The sequence below is a fragment of the Giraffa tippelskirchi genome, chromosome 11 (assembly GCF_054371585.1).
Source record: "Giraffa tippelskirchi isolate mGirTip1 chromosome 11, T2T-mGirTip1v1.2.pri, whole genome shotgun sequence".
NCBI lineage: Eukaryota > Metazoa > Chordata > Mammalia > Artiodactyla > Giraffidae > Giraffa > Giraffa tippelskirchi.
Genome location: NC_137285.1, coordinates 8,395,592 through 8,419,509, shown reverse-complemented (window position 1 = coordinate 8,419,509; position 23,918 = coordinate 8,395,592). Strand labels below are relative to the sequence as shown.

General features: G+C 43.9%; 2 protein-coding genes across 18 annotated transcripts in view; both read left to right on the top strand.

Moving 5' to 3' along the window:
• The first annotated feature begins 2,223 nt into the window (after positions 1-2,223).
• The window catches only part of CORO1C (coronin 1C), a 77,262-nt gene continuing 55,567 nt past the window's right edge, over positions 2,224-23,918 (top strand). For 7 of the 17 annotated variants that reach the window (XM_081543004.1, XM_081542994.1, XM_081542993.1 and 4 more), the window contains exon 1: positions 2,731-2,820. Coding sequence is in view for 1 of the 17 variants with exons in the window: in XM_081542989.1 (XP_081399115.1) it covers positions 2,297-2,399 (103 nt within the window). In the remaining 16 variants the exon portion in view is untranslated. Of the gene's footprint in view, positions 2,400-2,730; positions 3,194-23,918 lie in introns of those variants that run through there. The other 10 variants (XM_081542989.1, XM_081542996.1, XM_081543001.1 and 7 more) reach the window with 4 other exon arrangements.
• On the top strand, positions 11,693-12,298 carry LOC145526713 (translationally-controlled tumor protein-like). Its single transcript, XM_081543006.1, has one exon. The coding sequence runs from the start codon at positions 11,693-11,695 to the stop codon at positions 12,038-12,040; it is 348 nt and encodes a 115-aa protein (XP_081399132.1). The 3' UTR covers positions 12,041-12,298.

Sequence of the window (23,918 nt, the reverse complement as noted above, 5' to 3'; positions counted from 1 at the left end):
CTTCTGTCACTCAAGCAGGGGTCTTGCCTACTGAGATTATTCCGGTAATCTGAGATTACTTCCAGTCTTTCATTTAATTAATAGTTTTATCATTTGTTAATGTTTCCATAGGGCTAATCCAGCTTAGTTTCCATGTTGCCCTGGCAACCTAAGACTAAGGTCCCCATTTGCTACTAAGAAAAACTAGAAAAAAAGATTTTCTTAGGAGCTTCCAAATGCAGGTCTCACAGTTCTTTCTTCTTCATACACGAGCTGGCATGTGTATCATGTAGGGTATGGGACCATTTTCTTTTTCCTGATCACTAAATTCATCTTCTTCTAGCGTCTATCTTTTAGGGGTACTTTAGAAATCACCAGCTTTTGAGAGCAGAAGACTTACAAATCTAGCATCTTACCTGCCCCTAAATCTCTCCACTCAGGGCCAACTTGGATAGAACCAAGGTTTCCTTTTGGACACATGAAGGGGTTGCTATGGATTCAAGAACAATGGGATGATTTTTTTTTTTATTTCTCAAAGAGTTACACAATTTTCCAGTTGCTTCTGGAAGTAGCAGCTCTCAACTGAGCACATTTGGGTCAGGTGTGGGGTGGGGTGGGGTGGGGACATGGCATTGCTCCTGGCTTTGGATGCTTTCTGTGCAAGAATCATTTTCCTCACCCTACGGATGAAACTGGAAGACAAATGCCTTGGGATCTTTCTCAGTATATTTCATGGTTGTGGTATGGTGGTGTCATCTGCAGGGAATTGATGTCCTGGGAAATTTTGCTTTAATTTGATCATTTATAGAACTGGGAGATGGGAATCAACATGTTTTAAATACCTTCTGAATGCCAGGCACTATGCTGGATGCTTTGCCATGCCTTAATTCATTGAATCTAACTCCTGAATCTTCAAAACCATTCCCTGAAGTAAGCACTTGGATGAATCCCACTATATAGAGGAGGAAAGCTCGGTGCAGAGAGGGGAAGTGACTTGCCTGAGGTCACACAACTGGTAAGAAGTGGAGCCTGGATTTAGAGCCAAGTCTGTCAGATTCTAAAGTCTATGTTTTTTCTATTCTGTCATGCTGCCAGAGAGGCATTTTAATGTTTAGCATAATGACTAACTGAGGGCTTATGCCAAGTCAGGCTCCTTGATAAGTGTATTACTAACTGGGACCTCATGGAATCCTTCCTAAGGTGTATCTATTATCTATCTCTGTTTTACTGAGGCTTAGGTGGGCCGGTGGTTAAGACTGTAGGTCCAATGTAGGGGGCGCAGGTTTGATCCCTGGGGAACTAAGATTCCATATGCTGTAGGTGCAGCAACCCCCCCCCCAAAAAAAAAACCCCTGAGCCTTAGAGAGGAGACATAATTTGCTTTGATAGCTGTTTTGGTTCAGGTGGACCCTGCTTTATATAACACACACTTCTGTGGCTGATACTGAAAATGAAAAATTCCTTACTGTTAACTGCAAAGGTGTTTTGCTTTGGGAAGTAAACAGCCTACCCCATCAGAAGATCTGCCTTGTCAGTTCAGTTTACTAGGCCTGAAGATTAGCTTCCCCAAGTCTTGACATTTCAGAGCTTGGTATTTGAGAAAGGGACTCTGGATATCAAGAGGACAGCTTCACACACTACAGACAGGAAATTCAGGTCCAGAGAGATGAAGGCAACTGCCCCAGGACACACAGTCTGATGGCATTAGAGATGGACTCGAAGCCCTGCGCTCTGACTTTTTTAGGCCTGGGTAGCACAGAAGTCGGACACGACTGAAGTGACTTAGCAGCAGCAGCCCAGTTATTGAGGGACTTCAGCCAGGAAAAGGAAGGGAGGGACCCTGTAATCCTTTATTTCCCCACCTGCGAAATTGGGTCAAGACAGGCCCTCCTGTGTAGTGGTGGGGGATACGCGGGTGTGGGAGTCCAGGGGCCGCCACCTCGTGCTAGCAAAGTGACAAGGTGTAGTGGAAGGAAGATCTCAGCCTCAGGGGTTCCCAGAAGCGGTGGGAGGTTGTGCTGGCTGCAGAGGCGGAGCTTCGAGGGTTCTGGGAGGGGCTTGAGATTTAAAACAGATTGGCCCTGGGCGTGAATTCAGTCCTGTCCGACTCTTTGCGACCCCATGCACCGCAGCACGCCAGGCCTCCCCGTCCATCACCAACTCCCGGGCGGGAATTGCGTTGCCACAAATAAGGGTCGTTCGCTCGTGGGCGGGGCTTCTAGAAGTTGGGGCGGGGTTTGTGACGCAGAAGGGCCAGTTCTGAAGGAAAGGGAGGGGAGCTGGGCTTAAGGACCCAAGAAACCGGCGAAGGGTTCGGATGGGGCAGGGGGCGGGGCTCAGAGGAGCTGATGTTCCGGTTTTAAGGGACTCTGGGGGAATTTTTGAGGAGCCAGGCAATGTGACTTGGCCGAAACAAGCAGGTCAGTGGGCGGGCTCTAAGGTCGCCGCTCCCGGCTCTGAGGGGGCAGTGGGCGTGGCTCTCCGGTCATTCCGAGGGCTAGTGGGCGGTGCTTGCGCTTGGGCAACGCCTTCTTTCAAGGCCCACCTGCATCCCTCGGCGCGACCAGAGGAGGCGCTAGGGAGAGTGAGGCGTGGAACGCAGGGTGGGAAGCGGGCTTCCCCTCCCGGAAGTGGGCGTGGCGTGCCGCAGCCCGGCGGCCCTGGTTGGGCGCGGCACGGCGCGGGGGCGGGGCCTGCGTGCGGCGGCGGGGGCGGCGGTGGCTCTCCGCGCCCCTCCCCCGCGCGGCGCTCAGTGCCAGGCGGGAGGCGGTAGCGGTTGGAGGCTTTGCCGGGCTTTGCAGTGGGGACTTCGGCAGCGGCGCCTCCGGCACCCCGGCCCTGGTGAGCTGCGCGCGCCCAGGAGGGCCGCTTGGGAGCGAGCGGGGCGGGCAGACGGACCTGTCCTCTCAGCATGTGCGGGCGCCGGCTGACAGGAGCCGTCGGGGCGTAGGGCAGGGCCCAGTGGAGCGGACAGGGCTGGGTGAGCGCGCGCGGCGCGGGTCCCTGGGTCGGGGGCCCGCCCTGGCCGGTGAGCTGGGGGCCCGCTCTGGCCGGTTTGCAGGGGGCAGGGGTCGGGGTTGCTTCGGGAGACTTGGGGTCCGGCGGGGCGGGGAGTTGAGGACCGAACCGCTCGGCCTGAGGAGAGTGAACCCAGGTCCCTTGGGAGGAGGCTGCTCAGGGGAGACTTTTAGGGGTCCGGAACCCTCCTGGACGGGTGAGGAGCCGCGTTGGGGATGGGGCTACCCCGGGAAGGATTTCAGGGGTCAGGGCTCCGCCGGATTGGGTGGGGTCTTGGGTGGGGTGGGGCTGCGAGAGGCCAGGGCGCTGAGCCCGGGGGCGCCAGGCCTGGGGGCGGGGCTTGAGCCGCCCTGGGGAGCGAGTGGGTGGGGGGATTGCCAGGGGCCGGGCTCACGTGGGGTCAGGGGGAGCTAGGTCCTGCTTGGGAGGGGCGAGGGCGGCGGTCTGGCTTCGGGGTTCCTGCTTTGGGGTGAGAGGCCGGCTCTGGACCCTGAAGAGCTGGGTTAGGGGTCGGGAAGGGCGGGGCAGGGCTGGAGCTGGAGTGATGTGGGTGGGGGCGGTTTGAGAGGAGGCTGAGCCCAGCGGTGGGAGCAGAGATCTGGGACTGGCGGGGGAAGGGCGGGGGAAGGGCGGGGGGGCAGGTTGGGAGAGGAAGAATGGGGCAGGAAGGCGGCAGGGTCGGGGGCCTGGAGCGTCCGCGTGCGCTGGGTGATTCAGAGCTAGGCTCGGGTGAGAGCGGAGCAGCTGGCGAGGGACGCAGTTAAGACGGAGCGCGGTGCAGGTGGGGCTCCGCTGCGCCTCAATGACTGGGGATGAGCTCAGATATAGAGGCTGGAAATACGGGAACCGAGCCCTCCCGCCTGTCCACACAGGCGCGCACACGCTGCCCTCCTTCTTTCGAACGATATGAATGTGTTGGGGGCAAGTGGCCGGCTACGGGGAGAGCTGAGAAGAAAGGGGCTTCCTCTTGAAGGGGAGGCGCTGGCCCTCCCGTCCTTTTTTGGGAGTGTTCAAAGGGTTTTGATGGCTGGAAAAGGAAACGTAGGCTTTACTGCATCGCGGTTTAGAATCACATCCTATATTTGGCTTTAATGTAGGCTGTCCTTGTTTTGTGGTGTCTGAAGTCCTTGCTCTACATGTTGCAAACGTGGGATTCAGGGTAAGAAGCAAATTGCAAGTCGCTCATCTTCCCCAGGGGAGCAAGATGCAGAGGCCTTTCTTTCCTGTAAGACATTTAGGCAGAATTGAATATAGTGCGCGTTTGTAAACTGGTCCTGGGGGACGAATGTATTTACTTTTGGAAATGATTACAACATATTTTGTTGTAACTCTCACTGCAGCCTTCCTGCCCAGGGTTCCATCCTCAAACAGCACTTATAGGGGTGGTAGTCACTCTATAATAACGCATTTCATTGTCCTTTTCTGGCAGAACTCTTTCCTGACACCAGCCTGCTAGAATAGACAGAAACATGATTAAGTATAAACAGTTGCTTTTTACCGTCTGCTGTTCAGTTGTGAAGGCAAATAGATATCTGTTTATAGGATTGCACTTTCTGCACTGCCTGTAAAGCTGAAGATATGGGAGGACTCTGTTTTGGACTTGATTCTATGTATTTCAGAAAACTAATTTAAAGGAAACTGATTTTTTTTTTTTTTTGCCTCGGAGGTACATTTCAGAGTCACAGCACCATGTTTGGATATGAAGCCTAATAGTAACTCTTGGGTCTGGGAGTTTGCATAAATAAATAGGGGGAGAAAGTGAAATAAAACTGGGAATTGTGTTGTATATTAGGCCTCCAGGTTCCAGGTTCTGTGGTAGATGTTTATCGTGTGTGCTGGGGATTGAACAAGATTGGTATAAAGGTTGGGTACACACCTTTTTGACAAATCAGGAATGTGCCCTGTCTGTATTTGTTTTCGATTATTTGTGGAAGGTACATTAAAGCCTGATGGATTCTGATGGATACATACTAATGAGAGATCACTGCACAGAGTATTACATTTTTCATGATCATTTGTTTCTTTGCATGCAGATGGTGCTAATCAAAAGTTATGTCTATTACTTTATATATAGTTTGGGATCAGATTCAGGGTTGACAGACAGGACTTTTGATGTGTGTGCTACTTCATTATTTAAAAAAAAAAATTAAGGTGTAATTGACATAACATTGTTAGTTTCATGTGTACAGCATAATGATTTGATATTTGTATACACTGAAATGATCACCACAATAAACCTAGTTACCATTCGTCACCATACAAAGTTACAATTCTTTTTTCTTTGTGATGAGAACTTTTAAGATTTAGTCTCTTGACAACTTTCAAATATGTACTAGGTTATTGACTGTAGTCACTGTGTTGTCTGTAAAATCCCATGACTTATGCATGTTGTTACTAGAAGTTTGTGCTTCTTGACTCCCTTCAGCCCTGACATATAGCCCTTTTTAAATACTTGGATTTTTTAATTTAAGTTTTATGCTTAACACAGCTGTCGCTGTTGAGATTCACTCCACCCATGAAGAGTCACTCAGATACCTACGAAATGGAATGTACAAAAGGAGAAGCGATCAGTTCTTAGTTATGTCACTGGGGGTGTGGAAATTCATTTTGTAAGATAGCAGATTATTTCTTAATACTTTGATTTGTCGCAAACAGTGTTTTAGAAATATTATATTAACCAAGTTGTTTTATCTTTAATTTCTTTTTCAGAGGTGGAACAATAATAAATTTTGGGTGCTATTTTCAGATGCAGGGTACAAATCCAGGTTTGTTTTCCTTTGGATGCATCCTGTTCCTGAGTTATGAGAACTCTTTTCTGACACGTGTATGTCTTTTTAAACATAAGATGCCTTTTCTCTATTAAAACATGGAAATACTCATGAATATTTTAGTATGACCTAGTACCCAGAATGTTAAGTAATAGAATCTCTCTGGGTTTTCATTGCCCTAGTTCAGATCCTTTAAAATGAGTGAACAAGATTCTACACTCCTTTTGAGAGCTTATTTTGTATTTCAGTGGCACATAATGCAATCTTTTTTGTTTTATAACTACTTTATGGAGATATAATTCACATATCATACAATTCACCCATTTAAAGTGTAGAATCCAGTGATTTTTAGTATATTCACAGAGTTGTACAGTCATCATAACAATTTTAGAATATTTTCATTGACCCAAAAGAAACCCTGTACCCATTAACAGTCTTACCCCCCATCCCTCAATTCTTCTTCCTCCCCTGCTCTAGACAACTACATATCTACTTTTTGTCTCTATGGATTTCCCTTGTTTTGGACATTTTCTATAAATAGAATCATACACCATATGGTCTTTTGTGTCTTTTATTAAGCATAGTGTTTGGAAGGTTTAGCTCTGCTGTAGCATGTGTAAGTACTTCATTCTTTTTCTAATAGTTGAAAAATACTCCGTTCCATTGTTTATCCATTCATCAGTTGATGGACATTTGGGTGTTTCTCCTTTTTGGCTATTATGAATAATGCTTTTGTGAACATTTGTATCCAAGTTTCTGTATGGACATATGTTTTCCTTTCTCTTGAGAATTACTGGGTCATGTTGGTTACTCTGTTTTTAACTGTTAGAGAAACTGCCAGATTTTTCCAAAGCAGTTGCACCATTTTACAATCCCACCCGCAGTGTATAAAGGTTTCAGTTTCTCTGCATCTTTGCCAACACTTGTTATCCTCTGACTGTTTGATACTAGCCATCCTAGTGGGTATGAAGTGGTATCTCATTGTGGTTTTGATTTGCATTTCCCTCATATCCTTTGGGATCCTCCATGAAACTTTCCTTAGTCTCGCATGCAGACATTGTCCCTGTCCTCATACCTCGGACATTCATTCATCACTCCCGTCTGCTACAAGGAACTGTATCTGAACTTGAGCTCACTGTCTGAAAGGCACCTTCCTATAGAAGGCAGAGTGTGAGTGGGAAATGGATATGGAAGGCAGATTGAGATTCGCTTGCTCACAGTGTGGTCTCTAGTGCTTACTGGATATTTGCTGGATGATTATTTTTATTGAAGTTAACTGGAAAGATCCTGAGGTCAGTGGGTTTGTTTCTCTGGTTATTATTTACACCTTTGTTGCCTATGTTAAAATAACATGAAGTACAGAGGTAGTTCCCCGCTGCCTTTCTGGCACCCGAGTCCAGCTCTTACCAAAAAATTGCTCATATGTAAACCGAGGGTTTGAAACATTTTCCTGAGGGTAGAATATTCTCATCCAGGCTCTTTCCCCCTAATAAACAGTGCTGACTGGCTCACAGCCTTCTCGGCAGGGCAGATGGCCAGGGAACGCATTTGCCTGGTATGATTTAGCCACACCGATTGCAAGCAGGCCTGCCCTGCTGGTGTTGAGTCAGTCCGTCAGTGCTGGAGCTGCTCGTGAGCACCCCTGATGGTGGGTGTAAATTGAGTTTTAAAGTTGCATACTGCCTTCCTTTTCACTTGCTCTTGCTTCTCTCAGAGCATCCGATTAATAATACTTTTAATGAAAATACTCCATTTAGTATCTTCCTAAGAATTAGAAAAAACCCAGTTGGCCATTTGAGGTTATGTTTTCTTTTTTGTGTGGTCGCTGAAGTGATTGGAGTGGAGCGAGGTAAATTTCCAGGACTTCTTTGGTGGTCCAGTGGTTAAGAATCTGCCTTGCAATGCAGGGGTCATGGGTTTGATCCCTGGTTGGGAAACTGTTAATAAGATCCCACACGCCGAGGGGCAACTAAGCCAGGGTGCCTCAACTACTGAGCTTGTGCTCCACGGCTAGAGAGTCTGGAGCGGATCCCCCATGATGCAACAGAGATCCCGTGTGCTGCAACTAAGACCTGACGCAGCCAAATCAATAAATGCTTTAAAAAAATTTTTTTTTCAGATTTGTTCTTTGTCTCATCAGGCTCAATGAGCTATCTGTTCTTACATTGTTTCTTGCTCTGAGAATTTTGTCTTTAGAGAAATTGAAGCAGTGAAGAGTACAGACTTTCAGAATCAGACTGACTGGGTTTCACTCTCTACTTCTGTCTTTAATAGCTGCGATTTTGTCAATTACCTGACCTCCCTGAGCCTTCGTTTCCTCTTCTGTGATATGGAGATGCTAACGGTACCTTGCTGGGTTTTGAGTAGACTCGGAATAAATTTGTGTTCCCTCTGTCTTCACTCTTAAATGTCTATTAATGAACAGAATTGGGGAGAATCTACGAGGGGAAGTTTAACACATTTTATTTTTGATGTTAAGCTATTAGTGTATGGATTCGCACTCCTACCTCTGTATTTTAAACTTCATATCAAACTTGAATCACTGGAGAGGTAAAAAAAGTGTTTCATTTTAGGATAGGAAGGTAGTGTTAAAAATGAGACAGTTTTTGGCCATCGATCTGAATTGGAACTGTCTATTCAGACAAGATTCTCTTATGCAGGCCTTATGCTTGTATTCAGTCTGTCTGTGCATTTTAAGGAAAAAGGTTTAGCTACTGGCAAAAAGATTGATCTTTTTAGGACTTGGAAGGAGATTGCGCTGCACTGTGTGAGATGCTCACGGGATGGAGTACGATGTGAATGGCAGTGTTGTGATCAAGTGTAACGTTCTGTGTGGGAATAGAGCCTCCATTGTCTCACGGGATGTTAAATTAGGCCTGTCATTTGAATCTTACATTAATGACAAAAATCGTTCCTCCGGTTTGGCATAGTCAAGAGAAATCAAATTAATGCGGAGGTTGGGGTGAAGGTGTACTCTAAGTGGGAGTAGAAACGCTTGTGTTTTGCATGACTGAAGGTGGGAATTTCACAATACATATTTTTCCCCCTTTGGTCATGCGATTATCTACATTTTAAAAAATTATGAATAATGGATCATAATTTTAGCACCAGTAGGTCACCGTCTTTTGACGAATGTATCGTTTTAGAAGGTTTGGGAGATTATTTCTCAGGCCCAGAGGTCCTCAACTTGATGCCCATGAGGATCAGCTTGGTCAGTCCAGCTGCCTGGGCTCCAGCTCCCTGGTGACTCTGAATCACAGCCCAAGCGGAAAGTACCTTGCTGGCTTGTTCCTCATCTGATGACCAGGGAGCTGTGGTCACAGGCGCTTGAGAGACTCCCAAGATCAGGAACTTGACTGTCCCTCCCTTCCGCCCCCACCTCCTCTCATGGCTGGCGTGAATTCATTTTTGTAGTTGGTGGTGTGGATTTATACTATACTGTGGGTTTTTTTTTTTTACAGTGTGAACCCTGATGGGCTTTTCCTGATTTTCAGTCCTGACACAATGCAGCAGTCCCCTCTTGGGCTTCCACCACGGTCTTTTGCCAGATTTACACAGAGCCTACTCGCTGTCGGCAGCTGCAGTTCATCCTCACAGTTGGTAGTTAGCACCAGTTTCTTTTTTCCGCTGCTCATCTTCAGATTGTACATGTATTAAACTAGGAAACTTGGTCCAGATTTTCAGGGTTTCTTTTTAGATGTAGTTTGGGGAAACTTGAGAATACATGGACTCTCTCGGATAAGCCTTTGGTAGACTTCCTAGTTTTCATGCAAATCTCCTTGACAGTATTTTATTGACCCCTTTTTGTGTCCTCAGTCTTGTAATCTGACCATTATAGTATGTAGTTATGGTAAGGATTTGGCTTGGGTGTTTCAAGACCAATTAATATTGCAAAGGTCAGCCCCATTAGGCCATCCATACATGAAAAGGCTCACTTTGACAGAAACAAGATCCGATGGGTACTGGAACCACAGACAGGTGTAATGAAAACCCCATAGGGTTGGCAGAAGTTGATCATTACATGCCAGTGTGGTCATTATGTCTCTGGGGAACCAAGATAGCCTGCGAACCTGGGCAGGTGGCCATTTGGTTTAAAGAGCCTTTTTTGCCCCATTATGAACTCATATATGTGTGTCCCCACGTTCTGACAATTGCTGAGGTCTTCATCCTGTATGAACAAAGCCATAGTTTTTTCAGTTTCGTAAACGGCCGTAAACACACTTAGGAAAGGAAGTGTTGGGAGAGTGAAGCCTTTGGGTGTGTATTTTCCACTCTTGACGTTATCAGGGTTCTTGACAAAATTCACAGGCTCCCCCTCTGTAGGACAAATGTTTACTCACCATTATTTGCTTACTTCACATGAAAGATACTTAAATTCCTTTTCATAATGGTCAAGCATTCTTTTCTAGTTAAAGACTCTAATTCCTTTCATTCTTAGGAACTTAAAGAATTGAGGGCAATTTATGAATATAAGAACTCAAGTGCTGCCTGAACGGTGAGTGAGAAACACATGTAAACTTGAGCTATCATCTCCGTTAGGCAGAAGGATTTATTAGGAGACTAGTCACTTTACAAGCTAGATGGTAAATTAATTTTGTGGTTAGTAGTGTCTTTAGTTTAACATTGTCATCCTAGTTTTTCTTGGCAAGCAGGAGAGAGGCCAGAGCCAGCAAGTGTTGGCCATAGCTCTTTGGGGTGATACTTAATAAGATGTGTGTTGTCTGTTTTAGAAATAAAGTAACTGTCCCTTAGGCTCCCTGTCTTCTATGTGAACCACTGTTCCTTTACAGTGTTACAGAGGAAACGGGAAACTGGAAGTTTGTTTGTTTATTTATTTTAACCCGGAGATGTCCTTGATCTTATGCAGTATTGAGCTATCTTGCATGCCCTGGGCTGAATTACATTATTGTCAAGTGGAACAAGTGATATGTCTTACCTGCAAAGGATAGTTGTGAGTCACGTGGTTCCCTGACTGTGAATGGTTGAGAGCCCGCCAGCTGCAGCTTCTATTCTGGAGGCAGCGTGTCCATTCAGTCCCCAACCCAGGACTGGGTTGCGTTCCCAAGTCTAACTCAGTTATTTGGAACCGAGAAGGCATTTTGAGGGTTACAGCGGTGGGTTAGTTCCCAGCCTAGTCTGAAGAAATCTGTTTAATTCACAGCACAACTTTTCAAACAATTAGTGATGATAGCTGAATTCCGGGTCTGGGGAGCTGGGAGTCGAGTAAGGAAGGACCCCAGCTCTCCCTGGTGCCCGCCCCCCCCCATGCCTGTCTGTGCAGGGACATCCCGCAGCCTCAGGCCACAGCAGCCCTCCAAGTTCAGCTTCCTTCTCTCTTGATTTGAAGCTTCCACTCCCCTGTTCAATTGATCTCCTTTAAATAGTAGTTGCAAAGCAGGTGGTTCAAATGCATTTCTACTAACTAATGTGCTTCTGGAGGGCCACAGTTCCTACTAGACTACCACTGTTACTCAGCGCTAGAAAAACTATGTAATAATGTGCTTCTGGAGGGCCACAGTTCCTACTAGACTACCACTGTTACTCAGCGCTAGAAAAACTATGGCCTTAATTGTCTTAGCTTACTTTTGCTCATGTCTCTTGCCCCTCTTAGAGATACAATATTATTATTTTTACAAAGGAGATTCCTTACTGATAAACATCATCTCTCTGAAATGTTGGCCTGTAGTCAGTGTAACAGAGTTTCAAGTGAAAGGTTGAGGAAATTGGAGTGGGCTCAGGCAGAGTCCATGTAGGAGGCAGCCCTGGTTCCTGGAACTGGGAAGAAGCCTTGTCCGCTTTAGAAAGGTTCCTTCTGGAGAGCAGATGATGAGATATTCTCCCACATCTCCAAGACCTGGGAGGTCCCGGACGGGCAGTGTGCCTGGAGGTGGAGGAGAATATGGTCAGTAGGACAGAGGGTAACATTGATGACCCGCTCGTTGGTGGCTATGCCTCCGCTGAAGTCCCCAAGGGCAAGCTGCCGAAGCACAGTAATCACTGGTGTTGATATTGTCTTGAACCATCACTTGCAGGAAACCAGCTTCACAAAAGAAGCCTACAAAAAGTACATCAAAGATGACATAAAGTCAATCAAAGAGAAACTTGAAGAACAGAGACCAGAAAGAGTAAAACCTTTTGTGATAGGGACTGCAGAACAAATCAAGCACACACTCGCTAATTTCAAAAACTATCAGTTCTTTATTGATGAAAACATGAATCCAGATGGCATGGTTGCTCTGCTGGACTACCGTGAGCATGGCGTGACCCGTATGTGATTTTCTCTAGGGATGGTTTAGAGATGGAATATTTGAACGCAGTTGGCGGTTCCTTTGGGTCTGTCACCTGTCATCATCGCTGGCTGGCTGCTGCTCTGCATCCACACAGCACCAGGGCTCAGACAAATGGGACTGATGTCATCTCGAGCACTTCATTTGTTCTGAACAGTGATTTGTTGGGCGCAAAGGCATTGATTTATTGGGCGCAAAGGCATTGTTTTTAAGAAAACATGTCATGTACATTGTCTAAAAATAAAATACATTTAAACTCAAGAAAAACAAAAGTTCCTCATTGAGAACAGTGAATCTGCTCAGCTTTTTTTCAAAACACCCATGATCCTTTTTTTTTTTTTCCTCTTTTCATTTGGGAACCACGGCTTGAAAGGGTTTTAAGTTTTAGCAGTGACTTGGTTTCTGGAATCTTGGAGTAGTGGTGGATCAGGGCAGCGTAATGGCTCTAAGCTGGGGTGACTTGTGCTGGCCAGAGCTGTGTGCTGGTCTCCACCTGTATTTCTAATCCTTTATAAACTCTTAGCACAAAGCCCCTTCTTTCCTCAAACAAAGGGAAATAATTGATCTCTCCTTTTTGTTATCACCTCTTTAAAGGGTTTAGATTGTCTGGTTTTTAAGAGCATCTTCTTCAAGCATTTTATAAAACTAAGTATAATAAGGATTAGGGACTTGATTTTTCTGGTGCAGGTAGAAAAGACTTCTTCACAAAGTGTTAATGGCAGGCTTAATGTTTTGATTTACTTTAAAATGTGTAATAGTTGTAAAAATACATTACAAGCTTCCTCTAGCCCCCAAGTATACAATTCTTGATGCTGAATTCTCTGTGTGGGGCCTGAGCCCTGTCGGGGTTGAGAGGACAGGGCGGTGGAGAGTCAGTGTCTCTGGGACGCTGGGTTGAGGCCCTGCCTTCGGGTTTACGAAATAGCACTGGGCTGACTCAGGGCAGGTGTAACAGGGGAAGAGTAAAGTCAATGGACAGGGCAGATGAGCCAGATTGTCCAAGGTCATGAGAACAGAATACACGTTTATGCAGTGCATTTGAGTAAAATGGAAGTATGGTTTAGCTATGGAGTTATAAAGGTAGATGGAAATGTAATTTATGGGTGTCACTAGCGTTATTGATTTCTATGCTAATACTAATTACATTTTGAGCTAAATGAGTAGAAAGTTTAAAACAAATAAGTGCAGAATTATTATTTTCCAGTTTGTGAAAGTGAACACTAGTACCACTACATGCCATGTTCCTTGAAGGCAGAGAAGTCTCACGTTTTTTGTGCCTTCATTTCCCAGTCCGCTGCCGTGTGCCTGGTACACAGTAGATGTTCAGTAAATGCTAGTCAAATAATTGAATTTCAGTTTTGCACGGTATACTTGTGGTGGGGATTGTTAGTCTTCCTATTTTGCTAGAAGATGAAAGGAATAAAGGAAATTTTCTGTGGTGTAGGACTGCTGATTGTAAAGGTTTGCTGGTTAAATTATCTTATAAGCTAGTCATAATTTTCATTTAAATAAATGTGTTAGCGTATATATACACTTTAGTTACTGAAACATGTTTTATCTGTGAAGCAAATTTTGGAGTTCTAGTTATTTATAGCATGAATTCTGATGAACTAATTTATTGAGTAAATTGAAAGTACTGGTAGCATGGAGTTCTTAGGGCTTTGATTTGTGGTTTGGTTAGCAACTTTGGGGGTTCCCAGGTGGCACTAGTGGTAAAGAACCTGCCTGCCAATGCAGGAGACACAAGAGCTGCAGGTTTGATCCCTGGGTCAGGAAGAGCTCCTGGAGTAGGAAATGGCACCCCACTCCAGTCTTCTTGCAGCTCTGACTTTAGAAAGAATCTGGAGAAACATCCTAGTGGAGTGTGCCTTTGGCTGGAGAGCTTTTGTCAAAACAGCTATGAGAAGAACCCTGATCTGTATCAAGGTGAGGATTTATAGTTAAGGTAGCCCTCGAAAAAATGGAGTTTCCCTTTCTTGTCTTTCTCCTTCTGTCCAGTTTCCTGTCCTTTAATATACTCGCTGTAAAGTGTCCATAGTGGACACTGCAGGGCCCCCAGGCCAGCCCCGGGGAGTCGCAGGGCAGGTCTCAGCTCATTTCAGTGGCTCTTGGATCTCCAAGAATTTAATGTGCTTGGGTTCATTTCACCTGAAAAATTGACAAGAACCAAGTACATTAAGGTAGGGTGAATTGGGCACCCTTCCAGCTGTTGAATCATTTAGGAGTTCATTTGTGCAGTATTAAAATTTGAAAATCCGTAGGCTTTGGTTTATATCCTGTTATAACATGTGATCACAAAAAAAGAATCATTTTGTAGTTGCATCTTTGTGTGTGTTATTTTTGGCCATTTTTAGAGGTTCCTGCAAACTATACATGTGAGTTTGTTATAAATGTAGTTTTTTAGACAAGTACTGTTAGGGGGTGGGACACCTGATCTTTGTGCTAGCCTTCTACTCAGAATGCTTAAAGAATTCTTCCTGCTTTCATTTGAGGCATTTGAAAGTTCTATTTTAGTTACTATTATGTAGTCCAATTAATTTAACATAAAGGATTAAGGGCTATGATTTTTTTTTCAAATCTTTATACAGTTTGGAGGGAAATTGGATTTGGAATGGATAAGGTTACAGTTTTACCAGCTAAGGCTGGTAAAAGTTTCTAGTAATAGAGAATTCACTCCCAAAATACTTAGCCCAAATGAAAGCTCATTTTGCTCCTGAAAGTGAGCTTTATTTGTTTGTTTCCACTTCCCCGGAGGTATTTTCATTTTATTAGTAAACGAAGATGTGTGACATTTCCCTCTTAAAGAACTGAGACCTTCTAAGGGTGTTGAGTGGTGGTAAAGTATTTATTTGGTAGTAATTACATTTTCTCTAGTGATGTTACATTTTTACAGTTTCTTGGTTATAGACACTGATATTCTGAGTTTTTTGTGTTTCCCCCCTTTAGAAGAGTGGTGTACTGACGAGGAAGTAGTTCGTAATTTTACCAAAAAGGATCAGGCAAAACAATCTGTCCAAAGGTGCAGTAAGACTTCAAGAGGTCCAGGCATGCTCATGCTCAGCTGCTCAGTTGTGTCCGATTCTTTGCGACCCCCTGGGCCATAGCCCACCAGGCTCCTCTGACTATGGGATTTTCCAGGCAAGGATACTAGAGTGGGTTGCCATTTCCTTATCGCACTTCACAGATACTGTTTTTTCACAAAATGGAAGGTTTGTGGCAGCCTTGTATCCAGCAAGTCTGTCAGCACCATTTTTTCCAACAGCATTTGCCCACTTCACGTCTGTGTTCACATTTTGTTAATTTTGCAATATTCCAAACTTTTTCATTATTATACTTGGTATGATACTTGGTGGCTCGTCTGCCACCCTGATACTCTGTGATCAGTGATCTTTGATGTTGCTATCGTAGTTGTTTTGGAGCATCACGAACCACGCCCATGTAAGATGGTGAAACTAATGAAGGGGTTTTCTAACTGCTCCACTGCCTGGCTGCTCCCTTGTCCCTCTCTCCTTGAGCCTCCCTATTCTCAGATACAACAGTGATGGAATTAGGCCAGTTAAGAACCTTGCAGTGGCTTCTAAGTGTTCACATGAAAGGAAGAGTGTTAGGTCTCTCGGTTTAACTCAAAAGTTAGAAATAATTAAGCTTAGTGAGGGAGGCTAACAGACTTCTCGAGCCAGTTAGTCAAGTTGTGAATGCAAAGGAAAAGTTCTTGAAGGTCACTGGTGAACCTGGAGTGATAAGGAAGCAAAGCAGTCTTATTGCTGATACGGAGACAGTTTTGGTGGTCTGGAGAGAATACCAAACCAGCCACAGCATTCCCTTAAGCCAAAGTCTAATCTCGAGCAAGGCCCTAACTCTCTTCAATTCTGTGAAGGCTTGAAGTGAAGAATCTGCAGAAGAAAACTTTGAAGCTAGCAGAGGTTTCTTTATGAAGTTTAAGGAAAGAAACCGTCACTGTAACATCAAAGTGCAAGGTGAGGCAGCAAGTGCTGACGTAGAAGCTGGAGCAAGTTATCCCGAAGATCTAGCTCAGATTATTAATGAAGGTGACTGCACTAGACGACAGATTTTCAACACAGATGAAGTACTCTTCTAATGGAAGAAGATGCCACCTAGGACTTTCCCAGCAAGAGAGGAGAAGTCAGTGCCTAGCTTCAAAGCTTCAGAGGACAGGCTGACTCTCGGTGCTCGTCTGCGACCCTGAATACCCAGGGCCCGTAAGAATCATGCTACATCTACCCCGTCTGTGCTCTGTAAGTGGAACAACAAAGCCGGGATGACAGCACATCTGTTTACAACATGGTTTCCTGAATATTTGAAGCCTACTGTTGAGACCAACTGTGCAGAAAAATATTCCTTTCAGAATATTACTGCTTGTTGACAACATCCTTGGTCACTCCAGAGCTCTGGTGGAGAGGTAGAATGAGGTGAATGTTGTTTTTATGCCTGCTAATACAGCTTCAACTCTGTAGCCCATGGATCAAGGAGTAGTTTATCTTACTATTGAAGACATACGTTTTTGTAAGGCTATAGCTGCCATAGATGGTGAGTCCTCTGATGGTTGTGGCAAAATCAATGGAGAACTTTCTGGAAAGGACTCACCATTCTAGATGCCACTTAGATCATTCATGATTCATGGGAGGAGGTCAGAATACCAACATTAACAAGAGTTTGGAAGAAGTTAATTCCAGTCGTCATGGATGACTTCAGTGGAGGAAGTAACTGCAGATGTGATGGAAATAGCAAGAGAGCCAGAACTGGAGCCTCAAGATGGGCCTGGATTGCTGCCGTCTCATGATCAGACTTGGACAGATGAGGAGTGGCTTCTCACGGGTCAGCAAAGAAAATGGTTTCTTGAGGTGGATTCTGTTCCTGGTAAAGATGTGAAGATTGTTGATATGACAACAAAGGTTTTATTTAGAATATTACATAAATTTAGATGATAAAGCAGCAGCAGGGTTTGAGACAATTGACGCCAATTTTGAAAAAAGTTCTGTCATGGGTAAGATGCTATCAAACAGCTTCGCATGCTACAGAGAAATCTTTTGTGAAAGGAATAATCAATTGATGTGGCAGGCTGTTGTCTTAAGAAATTGCCACAGCCACCCAGCCTTTCGCAACTACCGCCCTGATCAGTCAGCCGTCAACCAAAAAAGATTATCACTCACTGAAGGCTCAGATGATAGCTGGTTTTTCAAAAAAGCAATTAGGTATTTTTTAATCAAGATGTATACATTGTTTTCAGACATTATGCTATTGTGCACTTAGTAGACTATGTGCACGCTAAGTCGCTTCAGTCGCGTCTGACTCTGTGACCCTGTGGACTGGAGCCTGCCAGGCTCCTTTGTCCTACGGATAACGTGAAGGAACTTTTATATGCGCTGGGAAACCCGAAAATTCTTATGACTCACTTTACTTTGAGATGTGCTTTGTTGCAGTGTGAAACTGAACCTGCATTATCTTTGAGCTGTGTACACCTGTGCACTTTCCTGTCTCTATAAAATGGCTGAAAATTCTGGAAACAGGGAGATTTTTTAAACAGTGTTAGTTTTGTTTTCAAATAGCTTGTTCAATATGTTTACCTTCAAGCTCTGGGCACCTCTGTGGGCAAACTACCTTAATTTTAAAGCCACAGATTGTTACTAATCTGAAAAGTCACGATAAGTAATTTAAATATTTTCCCCTGGTTTTTGCTATTTTCAGACACCCTGCTTGTAAAGAGAAGGCTCTTGGGAACTCCTCCTAAAAAGGTGGTTCTTCACCCTGTACTGACTCCCTGCCCCATGGACTTGGCATCCCAGCAGCACAGTGACTTTGGTGTGAATATTCGATTGCAGTGTCTCCTCCTGGAGACTGTCAGCTCTGTGAGAACCTGGGCCCTCTTAGCATCATGCCAGGCACATGATCAGAGCTCAGTAAATAGTTGGTGAATAAATGCATGATGCATGACTGGGATTAAAGACCTTTTCAGCATTTACAGTCAAGCATGTGTGTTATGAGTGTAACCCTATGGGTGCTGGTAACTCCATTCTCCTTGAATTGTGTGTGTTTTATGGGGGGGGTGTAGACTGCATCCCAGTGAAAGAAACGCTCTGTATAGACTAGTAGGCTTTAGATTAATACATTTAATAATAATTGTATTAATAATAGCATCCTAGAAATAATTTATTTTAGTGCTCCCACTTTTAGATGAAGAAACAACCAACCAGAGGACTGAATTGATTTAGTGGTTAGGTGACTGTGTCAGAATAAGTTTATCTTGCATCCAGGCCAGAGTTATTCCTACTCTACCTCCCTTGAAACAGCGTCAGGAGTATGTTTATTTGATCACTGCTTGCCCAGGGTATAGGGTATTAAAAAGGGAAGACGGCAGTTCTTCAGTTGAAGGAGATTAGTGTGTTTTTTGACATTGCTACTTTTTCCTATGGCTAGCTTTATGAGGGTCTTCATAAAAATACCTTTAAAAACCCACAGAAAGATCTGGGAGTCCGATTATTTCATTTCCTGCTCTAAGTATATTGCTAAAGATTTATTAAAATTTTATTCCAAGAGAAACTCCATCTCAGTAGTGGAAACAGACTTAGCAAGTTTGAACAGTCATACACAATGTGCTTTTCCCCCAGCTGTTGATAAGAAAAGTAGGTCATCAGTATAGAAAGAGCATTTCGAAACACATTCGTCATTAATTTTTAAGTGAGAGTGCTGGGCCAGTCATGTCGGTAAAGGTTCTGCAATTGGGATGAACACTCTTGGGGTTAATTTGGCTTTTTGAAGAGGGAGGCAGAACCGAGCTTCCGAGCCTGGTCTCCTGTGGGGCACTTCAGGGAGATGCTTCAGCTCAGAGGATTTTATTCGATTCCATCTCCATCGTGTTGTCTGGGCAGGCGGCGCCTGTCTCTTCGATGGGGGATTCTTCAGCTATCCTTTCTTAAAGCTCCAGGGAAGCGTAGTGTGGGTGTGTTTATAAAGATGCTGGTGATAGCAAAAAACTGGGAGATGCGAGGGATTGTAAACATGTCATCCTTACATATTATCTTGGGGTAAAATCTGCCCTTCCTTTGATAATGAAATAAAAAAAAAAATTCTGTCATTGAAGAGCTAGAGATGACCCTTGCAACCTTTTAAAAGTTCTTGTTTTAGTAACTAAAATTCATGGCCTGTCATTCTTCTTTATTTTAAGGGAGTTCCAGCACAGACCTCTTTGGTTGATGAAGGGTCTTTCTTTAAGACGAGCATGTGAGAGCCAAAGTGGGATTTTGAGTTTTTGTATTTAGGATCTTTATCTGTTGTTCTTTTGCTGTTCACGTCATGCTCATTTCTTTTTTAAAAATTACAGCTTTGTTGAGTGTCATTGACAGTTAATTGTAAGATGTCTGAAGTGTACCTCGTGGTGATTTGGTGCAGGTAGCTGGCTTGTTTGGTTTCTTGTCACTGCACTTTTTGCTGTCACTCTGAGCTGCACATCCTACTCTGTGTCATCGGGGAGCGCCTATGCTGATGTCATTTTAGGAGCTCTTTGTAACCAGTTCCTAAAATGAGTACAAAGTTATAAACTGTAAAAGTAGGAGTTCTTTTCTTAGAAAGCTTTAAAAAGAGTAAACCTGTTCTTCATACCTCATCTTTTAGAAATTATTTCTAACTGTGCTAGATCTTGGTTGCTGTGCAGGTTTTTCTCTGGTTAGGGCGGAGGGGGCTGCTCTCTAGTTGTGGTCTGTGGGCTTTGCACTGCGGTGGCTCCTCTTGTTGTGGAGCACGGGCCCTAGGCTCGTGGGCATCAGTAGTTGAGGCACTCAGGCTTAGCTGCCTCAAGGCATGTGGGGTCTTCCAGGATCAGGGATCGAACCCATGTCTCCCGCAACTGAGCAGCTCCCAGGGAAGCCCAGAAATTTTTCTTGACATGTAGATCTCCAGCTTTTTATACATGCCTGGCTCTTCTCTTGGACAGTTGAGCACATAGTCCCTTGACTTAAACCTAAGGGTTTTCAATCAGAAGCAAAGGTTGGTTTCCTTTGGCACACCTAATGTGCTCTGTCGTTTGTCTCAGTATATTTGAATGCAAACAGCCAGCTTCTGTAGTTTATAAAGTGTGAGCCAAGTGTCATTTCCTATTTAAAAATGGCACCAACAAGCCAAGTGGAACTGTGAACTGTGGAGGCACCGCATGAAGGAGTTCTGAGAGGCGTTGCTGGCTGACGTGGGAAACCCAAGCTGTATGTGTGTGTGGAGTTTATCACTGAAAAAGTATGAAAGTTCAGGGGGTGAGAAGTTGAACTGCCCTGTACTTTGTGGTTCGAGGTCATCCTGTCTCTCTCTGGAGTCCTTTATCTTTGGGCAAGTCACGCAGTGTCTCTGGACTAAAAAATGAAGGGCCTGGAACTCATGACCCTTTTTACTCGAGGCTTCTGTGGGGCCTGGTCTGGATACTTCTTGGTAAATCTTACTTGCATTTCTTTGTATCTTCTTTCCAAGAAGCTTTTAAAAACCAAAATGTTGTTGGATTCTTGGGTCAAAGCAAAGTGCACTTATTGTCGGTATGCCTCATTCGTGGCATTTTACCTAGAATCTGAGTGGATAAGGGGACGTCGGTGTTTGGAAAGCTGTAATGGGTGAATTTTCACCCATTACGTTTGCCTTTTTTTTTTTTTTTTTTAAGTCTGTTATTGAATTTGTTACAAGATTGCCTCTGTTTTGTTTTTTGGCAAAGAGGCATGTGGGATTTTAGCTTCCCGACCAGAGATGGAACCCACACTCCCTGCATTAGAAGACAAAGTCCCAACTACTGGACCTCCAGGGAAGCCCTGTCACCATCCTGGTGTTATGATGAGCTGAACCAACATCAAGGCTGTTCCGTAGTTGCAGTCAGTTGTCTTAAGTGGTCAGCAGTTTTTCTAAAAAAAAAAATTCCCAGCATCCCTGGAGTGCAAACTTTCGGTCTTGGCTGCTGTGTGTGATGCACGTGTGTCTGTCTGACTCTCTGCTGCGCTTTATATAACGCAGATTGTTGCACGTGGTCTTTTTTTCCTTCCTTTGTAAATAGCTTCTATTAAAGTAAGGAAATTAGGCATATTTTTTTGAGGCTCTCATATATGGATCTGTTTATTAAGGGATTGGATACAATAAAAGTAATTTGTTAGGTGAACTCTTCAAGTATCACTGATGGGTTTGGTTTAAGGAAGTTCAAAAAACCGAGCTATCTCATATCCAGAAGTGATGAACCTTGAATTTTTGTATTTAATCAGAGTACCTCCTGTATTTGCTCTTGGTGTCTGCTGTCTTACGAATGTATATCCTACATAGGCTTACGTAATACCTTTCCAACTTCTCACAAAGACGTTTTAACTGTTGGCGCTGCCATTTAAATAGCGGATTTGGGGACCCTTGTTTCCTTCTCTGCTGTCCTGCTTGCCACTTTCTATTAAATAACGTATCTGATCTCTCCCCACATCTAAAAGGGCCAGAAAAGCAGCAGCTCAGAGGGAACATGTCCTATCCCTGTTGGGACACTCTGGGGTCTTCCTGTGGTTGCTGCTGCTCAGCCTCCTGAGCCCTTGAGTGATCTGGACTCTGGAATGGTCTCAGCACATGTGCCGAGCAGGATTTTGCTGCTAGTAGGGGTTTTCCTGTATGTGTTCCTAGCAGGATGTGCTTCCTTTCATACACACCATAGAAGTGCATCTGCTGGAATCTTTAAACAGATAACTTCTCAATAAACAGGAAAATGTCAAAATTGTGGTCCCTTTTTTATGAGATTGATGGAGGCAGAGAGAATGGAGAAAAAAACTTAGTAACATTTACTCAGGTGTTTGAGTGTGTTTTATTTGGTGCCATTACAGTATTATAAACACCCTGTTTTGTCTACGTTTCACCCTCTAAACACCCAACACATTTCTTTATGGCCTTTGAAATAAATTTTCCCTGTTAACTTGACTAGGCATTACCGCAAGAAGCACGCCTTTACACTCTTGTCGAGGTCGATGATGATCACCTGATTGTGAGATGGAAGTTTTCTTCTGAGAATGATTTTTAGCAAGCTTTGCTCTGATGCCTATAAAATAGGTCCTTAAAATGTGGACCTTATTTTTCACAGTTTGTTCTTGGTTAAAATATTTACCCAACATGTAAAGAAAATTTTAATAATTTTTTGTTTCCTTAGATGAACTGTTAAGTATTGTGGGTATTGGTAGTCACCTTGTAGGTTTTCTTTTTTTTTTTAAGAGTCTTCCGTTACAGATCAGCTTTATTTATTTATTTCTGGCTGTGCTGGTCCTGGTTGCTACCCTTGGGCTTTCTTTAGTTGTGGGGAGTGGGGGCACTTTTGGTTGCAGCTCCTGTGTCTCCCAGGCTCTAGGACGCTCAGGCTTCAGCAGGTGAGGCGCATGGGCTTAGTTACCCCACAGCATGTGGGGTCTTACCAGAGCAGGAATCAAAACCCGCGTCCTCAGCATTGGCAGGTGGATTCTTAACTGCTGGACCATCAGGGAAGCCCTAGATTTTCTTCATGAAGCTGAAAACAAGAACATATTATCTACTGATTTAGAAATTTGTGCGGGAATGTAAATTGGTGTAATCACTATGGAAGATGGTATGGAGGTTCCTTAAAAAGGTAAAAATAGAACTACCATATGATCCAGCAATTCTACTTCTGAGTATTTATCCAGAGGAAACTAAATCATTATCTTAAAAAGATATCTGTACCCCTGTGTTCATTGCAGTGTTATTTGGAATAGCCGAGATAATGGAAACAAACCAGATGTCTGACAGATAAATGGATGAGAAAGTGTAGTATTATGGAATATTATTCAGCCATTAAAAAGAAGGAAATCCTGTCATTTGTGACAAGATGGATGGATCTTGAGGGCATTATTCTAAGTGAAGTAAATCAGACAGAGAAAGACAAATACTCTTTATCCCTTACATGCTGAATCTTAAAAACGAAAGCCAATACCAAACCTAAACTCTAGGAAAACAGCACATTTGGTGGTTGTCAGAAGTGGTGGGTTAGATGGGTGGGTGAAATGGGTGAAGGGGTCTAAAGGTACACACTTCTGGTTATGAGATAAATAAGTCCTAATATATAGCCTGTCGACTATAAAAAGGATAAATGAATTAAAAAGAGGCTTGCCATGATGGCTGCTCAACAGTCAAGACTTAACTTTTAATCTGCTTGCTTGGCTTTCAATATCATCTAGAAACTTGGACAGAGGAGAAGTGTCTGTGAGAGTGTTTTATAGTTGGACCTATGCTCTCAGCCTGTTCTCACAGTCTTTGTCTTTCAGAGATTGATCAGTTTTTATTGTAATGAATATCATTCTAGAACAGTCCCCGCTGCTGCTGCTAAGTCGCTTCAGTCGTGTCCGACTCTGTGCGACCCCATAGACGGCAGCCCACCAGGCTCCTCCGTCCCTGGGATTCTCCACAACAGTCCCAGTCTTACTGAAAATTTGGGCAGAATGATCAGTTGCTTATCATAAGGCCTTGGGTAAGGTTCATAATTTCCAACATTTTGTGGAAATTAAAAAACACATTGCAAACAAAACAAAAACCACATTGCATTTTTTCTATCTAAAATCAGTTTATTTTGAAATTTGTAAACATTTCTTTGATTTGCTTAATGATTGCTACATTGTCTCCGTCTTTATTGCCACGAGGATCCTTAATTACTGTGATCATTGGAAAGAAAAGCCTGTGTGCAGTTCAAAGAACTTGTAGTTGAAAGACTAAGGGCAGGCAACCTCTCCAAGGTTGAACTCTGACAAGACATTTGAAATTGAATGTATTCTATCCTTGGACTTTGTGTCTGTATTTGTTCAGGGTTGTTTCATCTATTCTTTTTAATATAACTGAAAATTAAGTTTACTTATAA